The sequence below is a fragment of the Alligator sinensis genome, unplaced genomic scaffold (genome assembly GCF_000455745.1).
Source record: "Alligator sinensis unplaced genomic scaffold, ASM45574v1 scaffold839_1, whole genome shotgun sequence".
Classification (NCBI taxonomy): domain Eukaryota; kingdom Metazoa; phylum Chordata; order Crocodylia; family Alligatoridae; genus Alligator; species Alligator sinensis.
In genome coordinates, this window is record NW_005841885.1 from 3,701,233 (window position 1) to 3,722,088 (window position 20,856).

A 20,856-nucleotide genomic window follows, 5' to 3' on the forward strand; every position below is an offset into this window, starting at 1 on the left:
GCGGTTCACATTCCTTACCTGAAGGACTCTGTCATAAGGTTTGAGGCCACACTGATCAGCTGGCCCATTTGGACGGACCATATTTACATAGACACCTTTCTCCAAGAGACCATCGGACACACTGAATCCAAAGTCTTCACTCTCAGGGTCCTTGTGGAGTGTCATCTACGGTCAAAGTCATTGGAGAGAAAGTTCTAATGAAGCATGAACAACTCATAACACAAGGGAGAAAGAGGTCAGGAGCTCTGGAGGCTCATGCATGGTACTGGATGGTGATTTTGGTCTGAGTAGACATAGGTTGTCTATAGGAGCAAGATTGTGCACAAATTGCCAGCTCTTCCATAGCTTACTTGCCCCTCATCCCCAAGGAATTTGGTATTCAGTAGCTATGCCTTAGTTGTGTTTTAGGTTTTGACACCATCACTGCACCCTACCAACTGTCTATCTAGCAAAGCCTCACAGACTGCAGATTATTCAAGTATGCTCAGGATCTTCTTTTGCTCCAGAGCACCATGCTTTCAGAGAGTGCCCTTGGGAATAGGGAGCAGGAAATATTATGTTGGTGCACTCACATAGGCCAGAATCTTATCTCCAAATGGGACAATGCCAGATGTTTCAGAGGAAACATGAGCACTTTAGAGCATTTTACAAACCCTTTTGATGCAGGGCTGTGAAGGATTTTTAATTCAGAACAGCAAATCATGCCCCGAAGGATAAGCACTAATAATGTTATCCCACTCAGCATAATTGCAAATTCTGTCATGTTAAAAATTCTTTGAAATCCATCATGCTATTTTCCTTCAGTAGCATTCTTCATTAGTAATTTTGACAAGTAATTATGCCTTTATAATATTACTTCCTTGCATCATCCTTAAGGGCCTTGATCCAGTACCCTTGAGTATAAATGGAAATGTCCCATTTTTAATACAAGCCTGAAATCCCACAGCTACGATTCTACCTAAGGAGGTTTCGACTATATGTTCTCCTCAGAGTAAGGGGTTTACTGGATTGCACTTGATACTACATAGAGCTAGGTGGGTGCTACTGATAATACTGTTAACATTTCAGCTCTGTTATGCATACCCTAGGCATTAGTTCATCCCTGGGGCCAGGGAATCTTGTGTTATAATGGCAAACCAGTGATTTGGCCATAGCTCAGTGATTCTCAACCAAGGTGCTTCAGCAGCCTGGGGTGCTTTAAGATCCTTCCAGGGGTGCCACACAGTGTTAGCACTGGTAGATACACAAGCATGGTTCACAAGATCAACCCAATGATTTCAGATAAAAATTCATAGTGTTAAAAACATCTGACCTGTTGTGGTCTTTAGGAGTTCTTGACAATAGAAAAACTGCTCAATTCTTTTTCCATAGTCAAAAATGAGCAGAAACTAAGAGCTGGAATTTTCTGATGGGTGCCTTAAATTTAGTGAGGCATGCCTCGAGTCTAAAAATTTTGAGCACCACTGCTGTAGGCTGGTGTTTTCCACTGAACATGAAACAAAGAAGGGCCAAGCCTTGCATCAAAATTCTCTCAAAGTTTGTTAAGAGCTGAGGTCTGCTTCAAAGCTTGTCCCTGTCTGTGTGAACAAATTTTCTACATATAAGCAAACCCTTTCCATTCCCCTGACACCTTGGAAACGCAGAGATATACGTTGGTTTTGTCTGACTAGTGTTTTAAGAGGGAGCAAGGGCATTTTTGTGACATCTTCTCAGTGAAGGCATGTTTGCACAAACCCCACTTTAAATCCCATTTGTCATCAGACTGCCTTCAGGTACCAAGAAACCAACGCACCTTGTGGAATTCGAGGGGGGTGGGAGACATGATTTCCTGCATCTCCTTCTCAATCTTCTTCACCTCCAGATTCCTCTCATTTTTCTTGGTGGGAGTGATGTTGCCATCACTTTGTCCTTCATCATAGCTGGAAGATCCTTTCCTCAATGGGCTCAATCCTGACTGGCTAACAGAGTCCATGAGCAATTTGCTTCCTTCCAAGCCCAGGCTGTGCACACTCCCTGTCATGATGGATGCCTGTGGATAAGGTGGTAAATTAGCTCAATAAGACCAGATGAGGGGGTCAAGTGGCAAGAGACAGAGGGACTCTAGACAAACAAGGGGGACTTACAGCGAAGCAGAAAGATAATCTCTTAAGCATTAATCAGAGGGAATGCTATTTGTGTTCCTACACGTTTGTAAGCACAGGGTAGATATGCACCTTCATAGATTAACTAAATAAACTATAGAGAGAGAGTACAAGCTTTTGTGAGCACAAATTCACTTCAACAGATGCTGTAGTCATTTCTGGCTGGCTATATGTACCAGTTTCAGAAAGTACAAGCATGTTTTTCTTATTGTTTTCAAAGTTACTGGCCAGAAATCTTTAGTCAGGGTTTTGCCACTCCTGCCTCCGGAAAAATGAAAGGGCTTTTTTTAAAATGAAAACATTTTGTGTTGTGAAGGTTTTCTCCTCTTTTCTCCTTTTTTTGAATAACTCTCTTATCTGCTCTACAGCACAGCGTCAGTCATACAACGGAGGCACATGCTCCAGGCGTGGACGTAAAAAGAATTCCAAATTTTGTAGGCATCAAATCAACATCCCCTTGACACAACCTTCACGGTAAATCCTTCATACACTGAGGATGGTCAACAGACAGTGGGACAAGCTCAGAATGAAACTACAATAAATCAAAGTCCTTCATTGCTAAAATAAATCAAAACAAGCAAAAAAATTGCACTTCCAGCTACCGGTTTAGTGCAAAAGCTTGTTCTTTAAAAAGTGACTTCAGCCTGAGAGAAGATTCCACACATAGTCTGGTGTATTTGGAGACATCACCCTTTTCTGTTTCTACATCTGGATTTGCTATTCAGCTACAAACTTGACTTACAAAACTACAGTATTACGCAGCACACATCTTGGAAAAGATGTCACAAGGTTGGAAACATTAGTTTGATGGTGCCATTCTGCTTCATGGACAGACAGTTCCAGGGGGCAGCCCAACGGGAATGTTATTGTTGGCCAAAGTTGAACTGCTGTACTATTAAGAAAAAGCATATTAAATCCCTCTTCAGCTTACCTGTACATGTGAATAGCATCATGCTAAAAAATCTGCAATTGCAATGACATAGATATTGTTGGAGCCCTTGTCTCACCTGCCCTTCACTTACAGCACATGGTAGGCCTTTTACATAGGGTGCTTTCTAGTGTGGTGTGTGAGAGAGTCTGGACTAGCTGTCTTTGTTAAAAATCTGGATAAATGATTGCACACAAACACAGGGTACTGGACTTTATGCCCTGGGAGATCCATTCCAGGCCTATTATTCCTAGATCAGTACTCCTTAAATGCAAAAGAACAAAACTCACTAACAAAAATCTACTAATAGTGCTAATACTCAAGAAAGAGCATGTCTAAGTGATGCAACCATGGGCTCTGGAAGCACTAGCAATATGAAGCAATCCATGGGTCAGCACACACTATATGCTTTTTGACAGGCTAGCCAGGACTATATGCAAGTCTACTCCTTTTGTACTGTGTCTTCAGTTCCCTGCCGTGGGATAATACATTCCCTCCCTACAACAGTGCTCAAGGAGTTTGGCATGTTACTTTTGTCTTCCCAGCATATGTTTCACGATGGCTCTTTAAGCAAAAGAAATTAGGATTTTTATCGGTTAGTACATGGGAGTCTCCAGTTAGCAAAGTTAATCAAAACCAACTTAAAAGTATGAAATCAAATAGCATTTAGCACCAGTCACACTTGACAGAAGCATCTTTAAGTGGATGCTAAGTAGATTTCATTCTGTCTGGTGATGTTTTTCATTAAAGGGATTATATTGATCAAAGCTAAGGAATGAGTCAAGAATTCAATCTGTAGGACCCCAACTGGCTCCCAGTCACGTGGCCTATTTAAATTAGTAATGAAAACTTTAATTTCAGGGGTCAGGCTGTGAAGGTCAAACAGTCCACTCAAATGTCAAAAGACACAGGAAAGGAAATGAAAAAGTAGAAAGTAGGGAGCAAAGCTCAGCAGTTGCTAAAGAAGGCAATTCAAGGAGCAATCTGTCTCACGCATGGCAAAAGTGTCATCTGATTAAACCTCTAATCAAAACCTGCCTGCTCAGCTTTGCTTTGGTTTGGAACAAAGGAGAATAAACCTGTGGATCCTAGTGACTATGTGAAATATGTCTACAACACCCCCGTTTTCTGAACTGGGTTGGACAATGGAGGCCTTATGTGTTTTAAATTCCTTAGCACTTTCACTGTCTGGTGTGTGACGCATTCACCTGTGAGCAGCTAGTCAAAATGAAAACCCACTATCCATTGTGAAAGATCTTTGGTAATCACAGCATCCCAGTGACTTAGGCACCTAAATCCCATGGTCAAAAATGACTTCAGATATGTGCCTTCATTGAGCACCTAGTGCTCACCGAGAGGGCTGTTCACATCCTCTCCTGCTTCCACAAGTCAAACGCAGAAATGGGATGGTGAGGACACCATGAGGCCATCTCCTGCAGAGGGTTTCAAAGCATGCCAGAGACAGAGGTTTAAAGAGTGGCCACAGAGGCATCTCCAGAGTAGCTTCACTGCCACATTTCTGGGTTCAATGCACGTGACTCAAGAGTAGGTCAGCAGTCTTTCCCCCTGAGAATGCCAGGAAGAGTGTAGAAGTATTATCTGGCATTCTGGAGCCTAGGGCAAGACCTCTCAAGGTGGGTAGGTATCTAAATGCAGCTCGTAAATCCCACTGAAAGTCAATAGGCCTTTGGCTTCTAAATGCTGAAGCTGCTTCTGAAAAACAGGACTCTGACCCATTTGAAAATCTCACCCAGCTGACTTGCTCAAGGCAAGCAGAGGCAACCTGTGACAGAAAGGAAAGTTCAAGCTTGAGCCTCTTTCCTGATGTCACTACCAACGGGATATAAATTACATCATTTTAAGAGGCAGCAATAGGGGCCATCTTTTATTTGCTAGTGGACAATCCAAGTGCTTTTTGTTCAGTTTTATTTTAAATTGGCAGGGAGCTTAAGGACGGCAGAAAGGAAACAGTGCTCTGCCTCATTACTAGGAGAAGCAAGTAACTTTTACAAAGAGAGGAGCACAGGCTCAAATGAGGAGATGGTTATTTCACAAAATTACTGATTAAATCCAACTTGGGAACAGAAGAGGCAATGCTGCTGAGCGAGAAAGGTGAAGAAACACTGATTCTCATTACACAAAGCAAAGACACATCCTTCAAGTGGTGGAGCAAAGTTCAGTAGTTCAACTTGACCTGTTGAGAGGTACCAGAAGACACTGTTAATGAAATGCCACAAATATTCCGGTAGCAAGACAGCAAAGGAGAGGTTACTAGGGCATTTGAAGAGAGAATGCGTTGGTGTCCTCATAGGCTTGGCTGTTCCACAGATGAAAAATAAGGGATTTTCTTGCACTACCAAAAAAGCAGCGTGATGGCGGTTCAGAACCATAAAACATGTATCTATTTTTAAGCAGCAGCCAATCTAGTGGATGGGGCCACAGACTGAGTGTTCAAGATAAGACTTCTAATCTTGGGTCAGTTGCCAATTTACTGTGTAATCTCAGACAGGTCACTTTATCTGTGCACCTGTTTCCTTTTTCAGTCTTTATCAGTCTCACCTGGCTAGGTTTCAAGCACCTTTGGAGCAGGGACCATCTTTCAAGCTCAGTATAACGGGGTTCTGGTCCTGGTTGGGACTGGTAGGTATTACTTCTATACCAGCACCAGTAATGTTCAAGGCTGACAAAACAACCAAAGGGAAGAAAAGCTGCAGTGTGCGGACAGATGCAGAGCCACAAAGGCAAAAGGTAGGGCAGCTGAGCCTATGAAAGGATCATGAACTTGAGAGGGGAGATGGGCCTTGACCTGTACCGTGTGGATACCGGACCCTTAAGGGGGTTTTGCTGAGAGTTATATTTGAGTGGTTAAAGCACAAAACTAGAACTTAGGTCATCCAAATATTCCTGGACTAGCCACACACTCCTGTGGGATGTAATCTATGCCTCAGTTTACCCACTTGTAAAATGAAGACAGTATATTGACCTACAAAACCAGGCTTTCACAATTCTGTCTCATCAGTTAGTTAGGGCAGTACCTTTATTATTTTAGAGTGGCATGTCCCAATGGCAGGCACTGAGCGAACTTTAAGGCTCTCTAAAAAAGGAGGGAACCCTGCAACAAAAGGCAAGTTGATCTACGTGGCGCAAAGCAGGCCTGTGCAAACACAAATGCACTAGCATAGACACTAGAAACAGTAACAGCTGCAGCCTGTTCAAAGCAAGCTCAGGCATCTTTGCACAACACTGCACTTCAAAAGAGGAAACTGTGGTTCACATAGACTTATGCAGAGGCAGGAGGCAAAATGTGCCTAAGACGCTGTGTCAATACTTATGTGGCATAGCTGTGCTTCATGCTACTGTGGGCACACTGCTATCAGTACCCAAGGTAGCTACTTTAAAGCTGGCTGCTTGGATATGATCTTAAGGACTGCAGTCACACCTTGACTGCAATGTGCACAAACAAAAAGAAGGGAAGAAGTGCTAGCAGAATTACCTCGCTACACCTAAGTTTACTATAGGGGGACAGAGACCAGATGATACTGTAGTTATTTTTAATTGCGCTTAAATACTTGCCATGTTGGTTGCTAGGCTCTGCTGATACAGTACTGCTGTGCAGGAAAATAATTGGTGCCTGGATTCATGTTTCCAGGTCACTATTGAATATTAACAAGGCTACCGCAGTTGAGCTTCTGCATGGTATAAAACAGGGGCAAGCAAAGTCTGGCCCATGGACCAGATGGGCCCATGGCAGATGTCATTTCCCAGCAGCTCCTGGCCAAGTCGCTGTGGTTGGCTACCATGGAGACCCCAGGATTGGTGGGTCATGACAACAGAGGGCCAGGGTTTCCATGAATACCAGCCCTAGCTGTGCTGGCGCGGTGTGCGGTTGGGTGGGGAGCTTGCGGCAGTGATAGTGTGGGGGGGAGCTGCAATGCCCTGGGCAGGGGCGTTCAGGCAGTGGATCACAGCTCTGTCCCAGCTCCAGACCACAGTCACCACTGCAAGATCCGAGCCCCAAAGCAGCTCCCTGCCCAGCCGCGTGCCCTGCAAGTGCTGCTGAGGCCAGTCTTCATGGAAACCCTGGCTGCGCACTGTCATGGCACCACTGCTCCTAGGGTCTCCATGGAAGCCTGCCACAGTGATGCCAGCAGGGGCTGCTGGGAAATGGAGTCTGGCCACCGGCTGGATCCACCATTTTGTCGTTCCCCATCTCCCCACCCAAACCCACCCATCCTGTCACTGGTCAAGTATTGGACCCAGTACCTTCAGCACCAAAACATATGTTCCTACATCAGGTACAACTGCTTTAACTGTGAGGCAACAGTACATCATTTGATAGTGAGGACAAACAAAAACTCAAACAAGGTGCATCTACACGTGCATATTACTGCAAAGCAATACACTCCAGAATTTCTTGTTCTGGGAGCACCATTTGCATGTGTGCCTGGAAGCACAGCATGTTGAGCTGGGTTGGAGCTGTTGTGGCTTGCAGGAGACCCCAGGGTCATGCTGCCAGCCTGGGGCTGCTTTAAGCCAGCTCAGTGTGCTGAAAATACATTGTAGATATAAATATATCCCCTGCACAGACATTCCTCACAAGCCAAATATGTTTGCATATTTATGTTAGCACATCAGCAGGGAGAAAATAACATTCATACTTTCAGCGACAATCATTTTGATTTTTTTTTAAAGTAGGTTATAATAGTTTTGAAAGGTTTACATTCCAGCTGCCTGCATTGCTAAAGTATGTTCATATCCAAGAGATCAATGATTGTAAAATGTATTTCCTTTAAAAAATTTGCCTTTTAAAAAAAAACCCCAACAAATCAAAGCTCCTGTGATAAATGCACTGCAATTCTTGCTTGAGCACACCTAATTTCATCTATGTTTTCCCCCACTTAACTGTCAAGGATCAAATTTGCCAAATATTTTAATAGCTAGAATAAAGGAAAACCAGCTCTTTTGCATCTGCTCCACTTCAGTGAGGTTTGAAATCATCTTTTATTTTAAAGCTCCAGCAAACTAACTGTTTAAAAGAACCTACAAGGAAAAGAAAGACAGACATGGAAAGAGACAATGGAGAGATCCTGATACTGGGTTTGAGGCTGAAGCCTTTACAATGGGTATTTTACATCCTGCACTGAAATTTAGGATAAAGTTGTATGTTGCCCTCAGACCATACTAAGTGCCATAAGGGCACTTAAAACATGAGCATAACCACATTAAAGCTCATTAACTTATGCTTAGCGCTCTCCAAGCATCTCAAAATTATGCCACTTTAGGTGATGGTTAATTATGGGCCATACTACCTAGATCATGCAAGGGTAACTTTAATCTGCTACATGGAGATAAAATGAGCAATCTGCAATCATACAGCATCGCGGGATGCACTGCTCCCAGCTCTTCCACCGCCTCCCCACCCCCAGCAGGGACAGATTCCAGGGCTGGATCCAGACATGCAGGCACATGCATTTCCCTGAGGACAAACAGTAGCTGCATAATACGTGTCACTGCTACTTGTCCCCAGGGAACGCCTGTGCACGTATGCTCTTGCACATGGCATGTGGCCCTGGGTAGGGTAGGGGAGCCTGGGCCAGCACCTGGGCTGGCCCCTGCAGCCTTACCTGGGGTTCTGGGGACCTCCTGGGGCTCCAGCGATGGCGATCCAGCAGCAGGGAGCCTGGCTAGGAGCTGGAGCATGGCTCTGGCTGGCCAGGCTCCAGTTTTGGGAAGGGCACTCTGCTGCCATGTGTGACAACCTGTTTTTTTCCGCTGCAGCTTTTTTTTGACACAGGCACCTTCTGGTATCAAAACCCATTCCCATGCTGCAAATTAGCAGCGTGGGGAACACCTACATGTGCGGTATATGCCGCGTGTGGCACCACAGATAAGTCTGTGATGCCACATATGGCACATGCGTGCTCGTCTGGACACACCCCAGGAGTCTTGGCTCCTAGCCATGCCCTTGCTCGCCAGCCGTCTAGTGGCAAGTCAGAGCTGTGCAGGCAAGAAGCAATATTAATCCTTAATGTGCGATTGCTCCCAGCACGTTCTAACTTTAACACTGTTTAACATGCCACAGATTTAGCGTGGTTCAAGTACACCGTGGTGAAGATACACATTACATCTACGATGGACCTATGATCCTCAGATGAACTCTGTCTTATTAAAACCCTATTGCACAAGAGTACTTCTCCAGGACCTGCTTCTAAGTTCAATGAAGTAAACAGGACTGTTTCTGCCATTTCCAATGGGACTGAACATAAGCCACAAAAATCTCTTTATGATCTCCCTTGAGCAAATAGTGTGGTATTGTCCTGGAGCAGCCTGGGAATAAACTACACCTAAGCTACAATTTGCCTCCTGCTTTCCCTATTGCTGTACTGCCTATTCAGCCCTGGGGTGGGGTATTAGACCAATGACCTATGTGCACCTCACTCCATGTGGTCCACCTGCACAAACTGGAATGAAACCACCTCCGCTGCCAACTAGGGGATAGGTAAGCTGGCATGTCCCCTCTTGCATCCTACTCAAACAGAAATGCTCCTTACTGTACATCAACTGTTTTGTGTCAGAAAGGGTTTCTGTAGAGAGTGTTTATGCACATCACTTCCAAGGCAAAGCTTTAAATCCCAAGCTGCCAAACCCCATAAACAAACCCAGTAACACAACTTCCAAAGCATTGTGGAAAACAGGAAAGAGAGGAGCTTGTGAGGAAAGGAAATACCTTTATTTCTCCATAACATGAATGTTTCCTCAGATTTTCCATGGGGAGGGGTGGATTGAAACCTTCCAGTTATCCCACTTACTGAATGGGCATTAGGGATGGTGACATCTGTCCAAAAGATGTGTGCTGGACCCAACAACAGCTAAAATAACCCAAAAATTCTGTACCTAAGATTTTTGGACCCTTTTTAGGTACTTGATAGACCTCAAAAATCATAAACAAACTGAATTCTCAAAAAATCATTTGCCATTTCATAGGGAAAATGTTAAAATAGTTCTATGGAAGTGGTCTGGTCAGCTCTAAAGCTAGTCAGGTAGCAAAAAGAGAAAGAAAAGTCACTGTGAGTATTTGACACTGAGAGAAAACTTGAGTGTAGACTATTAGCCAGTGAACTTTACTCACCTCTTTGCACAAACAAACCAAAGGATCAAATGCTTAATTAAACCAAATCTGAATCCCTTCCCAGCACCACTGTCACAGGAGGATATAGCTGCCAGTTCTGGGAGTAGGAAGCCAGTGACTTAAGACACCTAATGAGAATGAAATGGTTAGTGAGAAAGTTGATTTACCTCAATCTCCCTCAAAAGTTCAGACTGGCCGCATGTTTCCAAGTCCTCCAAAGCTTCTCCAAAAACACGCCAAAAACTATCCTCGTGTGTGGTCTCAAGGCCGTTTTGGCGGTTGGGATATCTGTTGTAACGTAGGAACCAAAAATGGTCAGCACTCTTCTGCAGCAGGATGAAAGCCGCAAGGCTAGAGCAAGTGGCTCACCAGTAAAAGCAGAGACTTGAAGAGTCTTCATATACAAACGCAAACAACATGAACGTTTCGGGCAAAGGAGTCCAAATATAAAACCTCCATGCACTTACTAACAGGGCAAGAGTCTTTCAAAGGAAGAATTAAGTTGGTGTAGTAATGTCAAGTTCAAAAGGGTAAATAAAAATGCCTGTAGGAAGATTGTAGGTTTAGGAAGACGTTTTGGTGAAATAGAGAAGTGAAAGAAAAAGGATGCATTATGGGTAAACCAGGAGCCTCAGAGACTGTTAGTACAAAGGCTGATGGGACAGAGTTCAGATCTGAGACACAGAACACCTGAGAAGAGAGAAAAACACAGAGGGTAACAGACATGGTGAGAAAATGAGAAATACATTAGGTTTCTGTGAGAGTAAATAATGTAAGAAGATGTATATAAAAATGATTGCCCTAGACTGGACAAGTACATAACATTGCAATCAACTATCTAGTGAGCTTTAGAGTACAACCCCTATGAAACCCCAATTTCACTTTTGTTAACTTTGATAGTAGAGAGGGTGGTGGTACAATTAGGACACTCCCACTCCTATGCAGCAATCATTGGACTTAAAGCAGCCCATTGAGTAGTTAGGCACCCATTTAAAAGATTATACCAGTTCTAACAGTATTGACTATTATGTACACACTGGATTTCCCCACAAATGCAGCGTTTGTATCTCTAGGAGTAAGGAAGGAGGCTTAACTCTGATAGACCTGTGAGGCAACTGGCAATTAAATGCATGGATATCCTCCAAAGTGACTTGGGAAATTAATGCCTGGGAAATTCTTGGTATTATTGTTTGGATTACAGTAGCACAAGGAGGCATTGTGTAAAACAGTGCCTATAACAAAGAGCTTGGTCTAGTGTTATGTGGTCTTTAAGGAAGTTTTCTGTAGGTGAAATCCTGAGAGCCAGCAATTTATTACAAAAATGCCTAAAGAAAGAGTCAGTAGAACAGCCCCCGGGTCATCAGCGACACTAGAGCTGTCCTAGAGCAGCTGCTACCCATATGATCAGTAAATACGTAAATATAAAGTTTTATCTTTACGGTGTCTGGCAACAATGCATATGCTGGGCTATTCATGTTTTAGCTGAGAAGAGAGGCTTGTCTCAGTGCTATTGAACATAACTTAAATATTATTTTATTTGAGCACAAATGAAGTGGTTGCCTGTGTTTGACTGAGTGATTGAAAGAGCCCCTATATGCATACTAATTTAGGCCCAGATCCTACAAAGCGTTATGCACATGCATAACATGGCATACTTTGAGTAGGCCCACTGGGTTCAACAGGACTACTCACAGTACAGAAATCAAGCACACAAGCAATTTTTTTGCACAATCAGGACTCCAGGGATTTTCAGCACGTGCAGTTATTTGGGTATCAGCTGTCAACTCAAGCCTTTAGTTTATTGTGCTAGGCAGGTTAAAAATTGATGTTATCAACACAAAATATCCTTTAGATTAAGGCTAACTTGCTATCACAATGCTCAAGACTCAAATTTTGCATTCCTTTCTTTCCTTCCTTCCTTTCCTGTAAGGTGTCCAGGGAGAGAGAGGTAGTCATTAAAGTTCCTTGTCTCTTGAATCAGGAAGTCAAATATCTCATTATTAAAAATGCATTCAGGACTCTATATGGATGAACACGGGGCTCTTACAACTCTAGCATCAGAGTCTTTCTTCTTTGAAAGTAACAGGGATGAGAGAACTATTTTTTCTCTCGTAATGAGAGGATCTGGTACAATCAGTCAAGGCTTGAACATCATTGTCTGTTTTCCAAGGCGCTCAGTCAAAATATGCAGGGCTTCAAGAGCTCAGATTACAGCTGGCAAGAGACTTCCTGTGGGAAGCCATTAACAATAGGTGACCTCTTTTAACGTTGGCTCTTCTTGATGGGGACCAAAAGGAGCATCAGTTTCCTTTTAGTTTTATTCCTTTTCAATAGGTGGAAATGGCCATGAGATGTTCTCATATTTTTGTTTTGACAAACAAAAATGAAAAAAAAAACCCAACAACACGACACACAGAACTATGGGGATTTTGGAGGATGTCAAGGGTAGGATTAGTCACAAAATAAACGCACCTCGCTGCTGGACATGCAAGGGGTCACCCCTGGGTCTCCCTCATAGAAGGGCTGTGAGGAACTTCCTAGCAACCTTGTGTGGGTAGAGGAACAAGCAGGAGTGATTTTCAGTGGTAGAAGTGAAGGACAGCTATAACCTTCCCCTCCACAGCCAACCCAGAATCCTTTATGTAAAAGCCTTTCTAAACTGGCAGTTCCAGTTCAGCCCCACTAGGTCACCTTGACATTTTTTTTTTTTGATAGTGGGGCTACGCAGTGGTAGAAGGTACAGATCAAGGTGAGCAAGAGAAAGCATCAGACCATAGTTTCCAGCAGATGCAAGGCTGTAAGTGTACTACTTGGTTATCCTTTCATCAGCAAGTGCAGCGTGACCAGCACTAGAGGTCACCTCTGACAAGTAACATGTTATCTTATTTGCTTCAGTTGTTTGCAGCAAAAATTTGTTCAACTTATAATGAGGACCCACCTCTCAGGTATTTTGCCCGTCCTTTATGATGGTTTCACTGTTTAATGCCACCCTGAAATTGCATCGTGCTTAAGAGGCACTCTGCCAATGCCTGTCGTAGGGGGAGATTTCATGGTACATAAACTTAGTCAAAGCCTAGGTATTACATATGTCAGATAAATTACCAATATGCCACAGGTCTTTATAAAATGCCTAACTGAAATATAAGATATGTTTGCAAACTGCACTGTAACAGACATCCCTCATTCTATTCCTAAACACATGCAGACACACACACACAGTGACTTAGACTCAATTTAGACCGTAGATTTGAGGTAGTAGATAGGTTGGCATAAATAGGCTGAATTAATACTGTAGGCTGCCACCATGGTACCCAAGTCAACGCTGTACACAACTATGATGAGACAGTACAGGTATAGTAATAGAAAAGTGTATGTGTGTGGGGAAAATTACCATGTTTCACACTGATCTGTTGTAACTGTATTGTGTGATCATCATGCTATGATAAGTGGAAGCTAACCCTTGGTCATTTAGCAGCTGTTCATGCCCGTGTTGGTTGTTCCCATTTGATCTCGCTTAATGTAGGACAAGAGCAGACACATAAAATATATACAATGGATCAGCAGAAATGAGCTCACAAGTGAGAAGTACCCCCTCACTTCTTAAAGTGGGATCACTGCTTTGTCTCTCCACAATTACAATATTGAATGCATAGGCAAATATCTGCACTCTTGATTATGACAATACAAATGAAGTGTCCATGTGAACTATCCTACTGTTGTAGTTGAAAAGGGATGTTCTGCCCACTCCTCACCCCTGAAGAAATGGTTCCTCCTACTTGCATGCATCCCCCAACTTATTGCAATTAATACATGATCAAAACCTGTCGGCATGCATGTGCACACACACGAACACTCACCTCCCTGCTTTCTTCAGCCCCTACATACCTGCTAGGTTTGTCCCAGTCATCTTCACTGAAGCTCCCATCCATATAGGGATAATTCTTCCTGGGATCCCCAGGAGGGGTGCTGTTCTTCTGCCTGCTATGTCTCCACTCATGTGGATGTAGGGCAATGCCAGCTGCTTGAGGTATGTACGTACCTAGGAAATGGGGAAGGGTGGAAGAAAGAAGAATACATTACTTTCTTAGAAAACCATAATGAAGTATTAGATCCAGAACAATGATTGCCTTTTTGTTCCAGAACTGAATATGTTCTCAGAAGAATGTACCACACTACAGTTGTACTGAAACCAGGCCTTTCAGTAGTGTGAGGCCATCAACTAAAAACCCACTAGACAGGGGTAAAGCATGCAAGATTCAGACCTCACCATACTAAGGTCTGATGAGGTCAAATAGCTAGAGGGAAGTCAAAGTATGACAAATTTGTGCTAAAATTAAACTACAATTTTATGTGAGGTTAATTAGTTATTAATATAACTCACCCAGTATAGAGGTTTCTCAGTCATTTGAAGTCTTTAAATCAAGCTCGGATGCTTTTCTAGAGAACACACTCCAGCTCAAACAGAACACACTGGTTTAAATCCAAATCAAAGCCCAGTGAAGCCAGGAGCCTTTCTACTGAGTACAATGGGCTTTGCATCAGGCCTTTTATGCAGCAATCAGGCAATGAAACCTTTTGGCTTGTGTTCTGCAGCAGATCAAATGGATAACTGCAATGGTGAGAAGGGAGGGTTTCCCCTTCATTTCAATATTAGTTTTTAGTTCTTTTTTAGATACTAAATAAACCAAACTGGTTGATATGGCCCCAGGAAAGCCTGCATGGTGGGGACACCCTGCCATTACCCTACCAATCAACACTGCTCCTTTTTTGGAGCAACCTCTTCTGGGGGTTAAACAGCAGTCACAGTGCCCATGACTGACATTTTTGACTCTCTGGCTCATTTGCAAACTATGGTATCTTCTTTCAGTTCTCTTAGTAAAAAAATATATAGAACAAACACAAGTGCCTTTGAACTATCAGATGGAAAATCTTACAGACCAAAGCCAGACAAAGCAAAAAACCATTGGTCAAATTTCTGAATCCTACAGAGCCATCAAGTCTTTGCATATTTTGTAAAGTTTGCTATTTCTACTGGGCATGGGTACCACTGACTTCCCCCCACAATCCCAAAAGAAACTCCCCCCTTCCTCCCCCATATCCATACAGCTTTGAAAACAAAGTGCATAGGGCTTCCCCTCAAAAGGGAAGTCCACATGTCCAGTTGCAAAAACACATCAGTATAAACTTAAATGACTCCTGGGGCTGATCCATGTACAGGACTGCTGATGTCAGCAGGATAAAAACTTTTAATAAGAGCCCATTTACTGTTCTGAAACAGACAGCAGCACACACTGGACTTACGCCAGGTGACATTTTGTACTTGGCAGACACCGTTCTCAAAGACAGCAAATTCTATATGGAAATTAGAACTACGCTATCCCAACCTGCCTAAGAGATTTGAGCACACAATCCCCTCTTCAGTTTTAAAGGGATTTGGATGCTCAATTCCTGTTAGGTAGCTCTGGAAATTCCACTCTATCTTCTTAACTGTCCCAGTTTCTTCAAAGGTGCCATTTTCTTTTTTCCAGAAGCTCTAGACAGGCAAGGTGGCAGATACAGGCTAAAAGACAAGAGTTTGGAATAGCATCCTAATATCTTAAATTCCCTTGGTGCAAGTAGGGTAACAATCTGCAGGGAACCTGCAGGTTAGAACTGGAGTTATGGGAGGGTTGATCTGGAGCTTCTAGGACAGTAGCATGGAGAGCAAGTACATGCATGACTAAAAGCAGTGCTCTGCAGGTCCAGATTAATGCATAGGAAAACTAGGCACATGCCTAGGGTTATTCCTGCAGGGGGAATGGCCCTGTTTGCCTCCCTTCCCTTCCCTTCCCCTCCGCTGGCCTTGCTACCACAGCGGCTGCTTCCTAGCAGTGGCTCCAAGCCCCACTCCCCACAGGCGGCAGTGCCAGGGTGGGACAGGGGGTCTTGACTGTCCTGGAGCCCGTGAGTTTGCCTAGAGCCCATCCAAAGGGTTAATCTGGCCCTGGTGCTCTGAATAAATATCCAGTTGCTATAGTCCAAATAGAGCTCCTTTCTTATTGAATAGGTCCCTGTGCATGAAACAAGAGAATACTTTCCTGCAGAGGAGTATAATCATGGCACCCTGGCTGGTACCAAGAAAGTCTCCAAGATCAGGGAAAATTTGTGGCAGAAATGTGAACCTTTTTGTGGAGAGACCAAACTCAGATCCAGCAACAAGTGCTGCAGTCCTGCTCCTGCAAAGAGATCATGGCAGGACTGGGACCCAAAGGTCAGGAAGGAAATGTATTATATGATAGCTGCCATACTGGGTTAGACTGAGGGTCCATATAGCCCAGGATCTTGTTTCTGACAATGGCAAGTAGTAGGAGATGTAGCAGATCATATACGACAGTATATAATGTAATGGTGAACACACAAACACACACACACACACACGCAAAGAGAAGTAAAAGTGCATTGTGCTAGCTCAAAGCGATCTGGTCCCATATGCACATAACAAGCATATATCCCACTTCCCTTCACATCATGAGAATGACAACAGAAAAATTTCCCCTGTTCCTTTCACCAGGAACATTTATTTTGACACCACAGTACATTATTTCAGGTACACAGTTAGGATGCACCAGTAAGTATCAACACACTGCAGGTCTCAATGGGCCAAAGTGGCACAGACAGATTTTTCCAAACATAGCATTACTTAGCAATTCAAATGCTGTCCACAATGGAAATAAATAGATTTTGTATTCTCCACCCACCTCCTCCGCCCCCTGTCTATTCAGTGTTTCAGGGAAAGCCTCAGAGCCTTTCCAAGAAAACTTGCACACTACAAGCCATACATGCTTTGCCAAGTGAACAGGAAGAGGTAGCAGAGAAACACATAATTAGAGGAGACTTGACCTCCCAAGCAGCCAAGAGCAATGGAAATACCCAGAGACAATGCCAGCATTTTCTAAGAAAATGCCATGGTCCATTATTTTCTGCAGCTGAGCGTTCTCTGTGTGCGGAAAGGTTAGGCTGTTCTGAAACACGCTCCAGAAAGTGCTTGCCAGGGTCTTACAACAACTGAGAACATCGCCGCATCAGAACAACAGGGTCTTCCTACTCAAACCCCTATGCTGGTAGGGGGCCCAATTTCCCAGGGCTGCACGGGCCTAGGAGGGAACACATGGATGTATCTGGCTCTCACGCAGGTGGCATCAACAGAGCCGTCTCCCTCTATTCAGCCCCCCACACACAAAAGTCTTTCTTTCAGCAGTGGCGCCCCCTTGTTGCAGCACAGTTGGCTGCCACCAGCTCGCCCATATCCTTCTCCCGGAGGATTTATTTTGTCCATTTAACAGCTCTGAATGACATGTGGAGTTGAAACACACGGGACGTTTATTTGAATCTGCAGAGTGCACCTTGCAGCAACCCTCATAACATTACCCCAGCGCCCCCGGGCATGAGCAAGGCTGCTCACTGCCTGCACTATGTGCGAGGAGATGCTCTTTACTATTACTAAATCCCATGCATCTGCCGACCAGACAGTTTAGCAAGCGTTTGCTTCAGAGCATCCCTCTGCACCTCTCAGCGTTCCTCGCTCACTTCAGCCAGCGTCAGCACCACGCGATACAGTGTAATATAATAAACAAGGAACACAAAAAAGCCTTGCAGCCAAGTTCCCTTTTAGGGGCACAGATATATGAGCAAACCTCCTTCTCCCTCGGTTTGCAGTTGCTTGGTTTTGCTTTACACATAAAGTGCTAAGTTCACTACAGGCCCCTGGACAATTTTGCGTTAATATCCCATTTGACGGAGACATAAACCGCACTATTTTGGGGGCCAAGGGGTTCCTCTGAAGGCTGCTGTCTTGGTTTTTTTCCTCATGCTCACATAACAAACAAGAGCAATGGTTCAAACTAATGGAGCACAGACCCAGAATCAGTCCCTCCAGCATCAACATGTTGGTGTGGCTCTGTCTACAGTGCTGAACATCGCCGGCTCCTTTCTCAGCTCATTGAGGTGGGAGGGAAGCTCATGCCTGTAACATCCCATTACCCAACTGGCCACTCTCAGGCCGTGTCTACTCTTATCATGCTCTGTTGCCAGAACTGGAGGCAGCAGATAGTGGCTTCCACCACCGAAGCGACAGGGCACATACATACATAAGCCTTTTGGGTAGGTCCATGTGGCTCCGTCCAGCAGAAGGGACCCCAGAGGCCACATGAAGCTTTGCTACACCCCGAGCAAAGCTGAAGTAACTGTGCTGGCAAGACAGAGGGTTCAACTGGTGCAGAGAGACTTTTGACACAGACATACTCACAGCTTTGCTGGAGCGTAGGCTAGGCCTCATGCTACTCTGGGTTTCACTGTTTTTCTTCCAAGCCAGTCCAACTTGGCTCCTATTTAACCGTTTTGAGACCATGTCAAATGGTCTACTGGCCATTAAAAATCTGTTACCATGACTCAAATCCCCTCACCAATGATTTTGGAGTTTTCTCTGTTAAAAACAGGAAAGCAGCCAAGCTTAATAAGGCTCCTGCTTTACAACCCCAATACTGATTTCTGCCCATGGTCCCTTGTGTCCTTCTCTCCTTTGATATCTGTTCCATTATTTCACTGGTGGTGGTCAACTGCACTTACTACATCTTGCATTATACACTGGTTTAACTCTTTGGCCCAGTGTTTAAGGGGAAATTATAACGTAGCTATATGGTTTTCCCTAATACAAAAAGAAACTGATGCATCTGTGTAGGGTAGAAAATTCAGAAGTTACAGTCATACTTCAGGGACTGAGTTATTCCTTGTGCAGAGAAGCAAAATGCTACTCATTACATGAACAGCTTATGGAGTTTAAATGTCTTGTTTACTACAGGCTATGGCAGATATTTAAACAGATGCAAAAACCCTATCCTCCAGTGCAAACTCTGCCACCCATTTTCTGTTTTGACCCTGGGCAGCTAGTTTAAACTCTTTTCCTCAGTTTGTCCATCTTGCGAATCAGAAGCAACATTAAGTCACCTTCGTAAAGTGCTTTGAGGTTCTCAGGCAAGAGCAGAAATCATAGAAAATGAGGGTTGGAAGGGACCTCAGGTGGTCATCTAGTCCAACCCCCTGCTCAAAGCCGGACCATAAGTACAACACAATACTAGAATTAGTACTGGGAATTCAGGACTGGCTTGCATACACAACCAAATGCTGGCTAGTTATTGAACCTCTTAGTTCTACACATAATTGTTAAGGAAAGTCCACATAAATGACCTATGGTAGTTAACACTTCAGTGCCCCCCTGGGATGAACAAGTCATGTACAGCTATTTAGAGCTCAGACTCTCCGTGAGTTCGAGGCAAGGCTAAGACAGTTCACCTTATACTTGGCTTGGCTCACACATCCGTAGGACACAAACTCACCTTGGCTTCCATACCCGGCATCGATGCCTGAGCCGTCCCAGGATTCCATAGCACTGTCCACACTAGGGATTGTGGTGGAGTAAATCTCAGAGAGTTTGCTAGTTTTCTGAGAGTCGGTCAGTTCATCTTCCGGGTCACTCACTTCATTGATGCTCCCTGACTTCTTGGGATAGGACTCTGGAACCAAAACACATTGCTTGTGCTTTCATATTTTTCCAAGTACAAGCGGGATATATTTTACTTGATGAAGATGATCAGAAACTGAAGATGTGTTCTGGTAAACACATTTCCTTAGGTGATGGGCTATGGGGAGATATGTTCAGATACTGGAGCAAGTCAGAGTGAAGATATCCCCTTCCTTGTTCCTTGAAAACCAGGTCTCCTATGAAAGAAATTTTCACTGAACTTCAAACTTCCTATCCCCCAAGGCATACTAAACTTAGCACCAGCTAGTCACCTTTTACTATGGGTCTTGCAGATCTTCTTAAGAGACTGTTTAGAACATCAAGGCTTCCTGAGAAAGGAGTATATATACACATGCCCTTCTATATATGCATGTGCTTCAGTATAATGTTAAGCAGAAGAGCAAGACTCTGTAGCTACGAACCTCTGGGTTTTTAGTATCAGCAGGAGTTTTAGGGCAAACCCAAAAGCCAGAGCAAAGTCCTGAGGCTTCATTCATTTGGAGGTTTTCTATAGACCACCACTGACTGAAACCATCTCCAATGACATTATTCCAAAGCTTGAAAGGACAGCTAACTTTTTCCACTTCTTAGGAAATCTATTTTCTTATTACTCGGATTAGAACTATTTCCAGCAGCAAGTGTCTAACAGAGTTTGCTGAGACAGACAGTGATTTTTTATGTTATTTTAGAAAGTTTCCCTTAAAACCTTTTAGCCAAATCTGCACAGCATGGTGCAGACAAGGCCTTAAACCCCATGTATAATTTCACAATCCCCTGCTGACACTTGGTTACTTTCTGTAAATACAAAATTAATCCAACTATTTCCCCAGACCAGGGCTTGGGGACATGGAAACCTGGATTATGATCTGAATGCCCCAGCTCAGGGGCCTCTGTATTTCATTTTAGAGATAACAGGCCTTTTTATTAAGCATACTCTACTGATGGGATCAGTTTCTTAGCACAGCCATTTATCTGTAGCGAACATTTTAAGGCCTCATTAATTAGGCAGCCCATTGGGCTTCACCATTCCCACCTCCCAGCCTCAGGTTTCTACTGTCAGAGCACCAGCAGGGATGGAGGCCCCTCTATAAGTTTGCAGTGG

The 20,856-nt window shown here is 43.9% G+C and overlaps 1 protein-coding gene across 5 annotated transcripts in view; it reads right to left on the reverse strand.

The window, feature by feature from the left end:
• Positions 1–20,856, reverse strand: part of GRIP2 (glutamate receptor interacting protein 2) — a 167,452-nt gene that overhangs the window by 6,365 nt on the left and 140,231 nt on the right. For all 5 annotated transcript variants that reach the window (XM_025196846.1, XM_025196847.1, XM_025196848.1 and 2 more), the window contains 5 exons: positions 19,570–19,746; positions 14,084–14,237; positions 10,366–10,486; positions 1,793–2,029; positions 19–165 (listed from right to left, as the gene is read on the reverse strand). In XM_025196846.1, the coding sequence (XP_025052631.1) occupies positions 19–165; positions 1,793–2,029; positions 10,366–10,486; positions 14,084–14,237; positions 19,570–19,746 (836 nt within the window). The remainder of the gene's footprint in view (positions 1–18; positions 166–1,792; positions 2,030–10,365; positions 10,487–14,083; positions 14,238–19,569; positions 19,747–20,856) is intronic.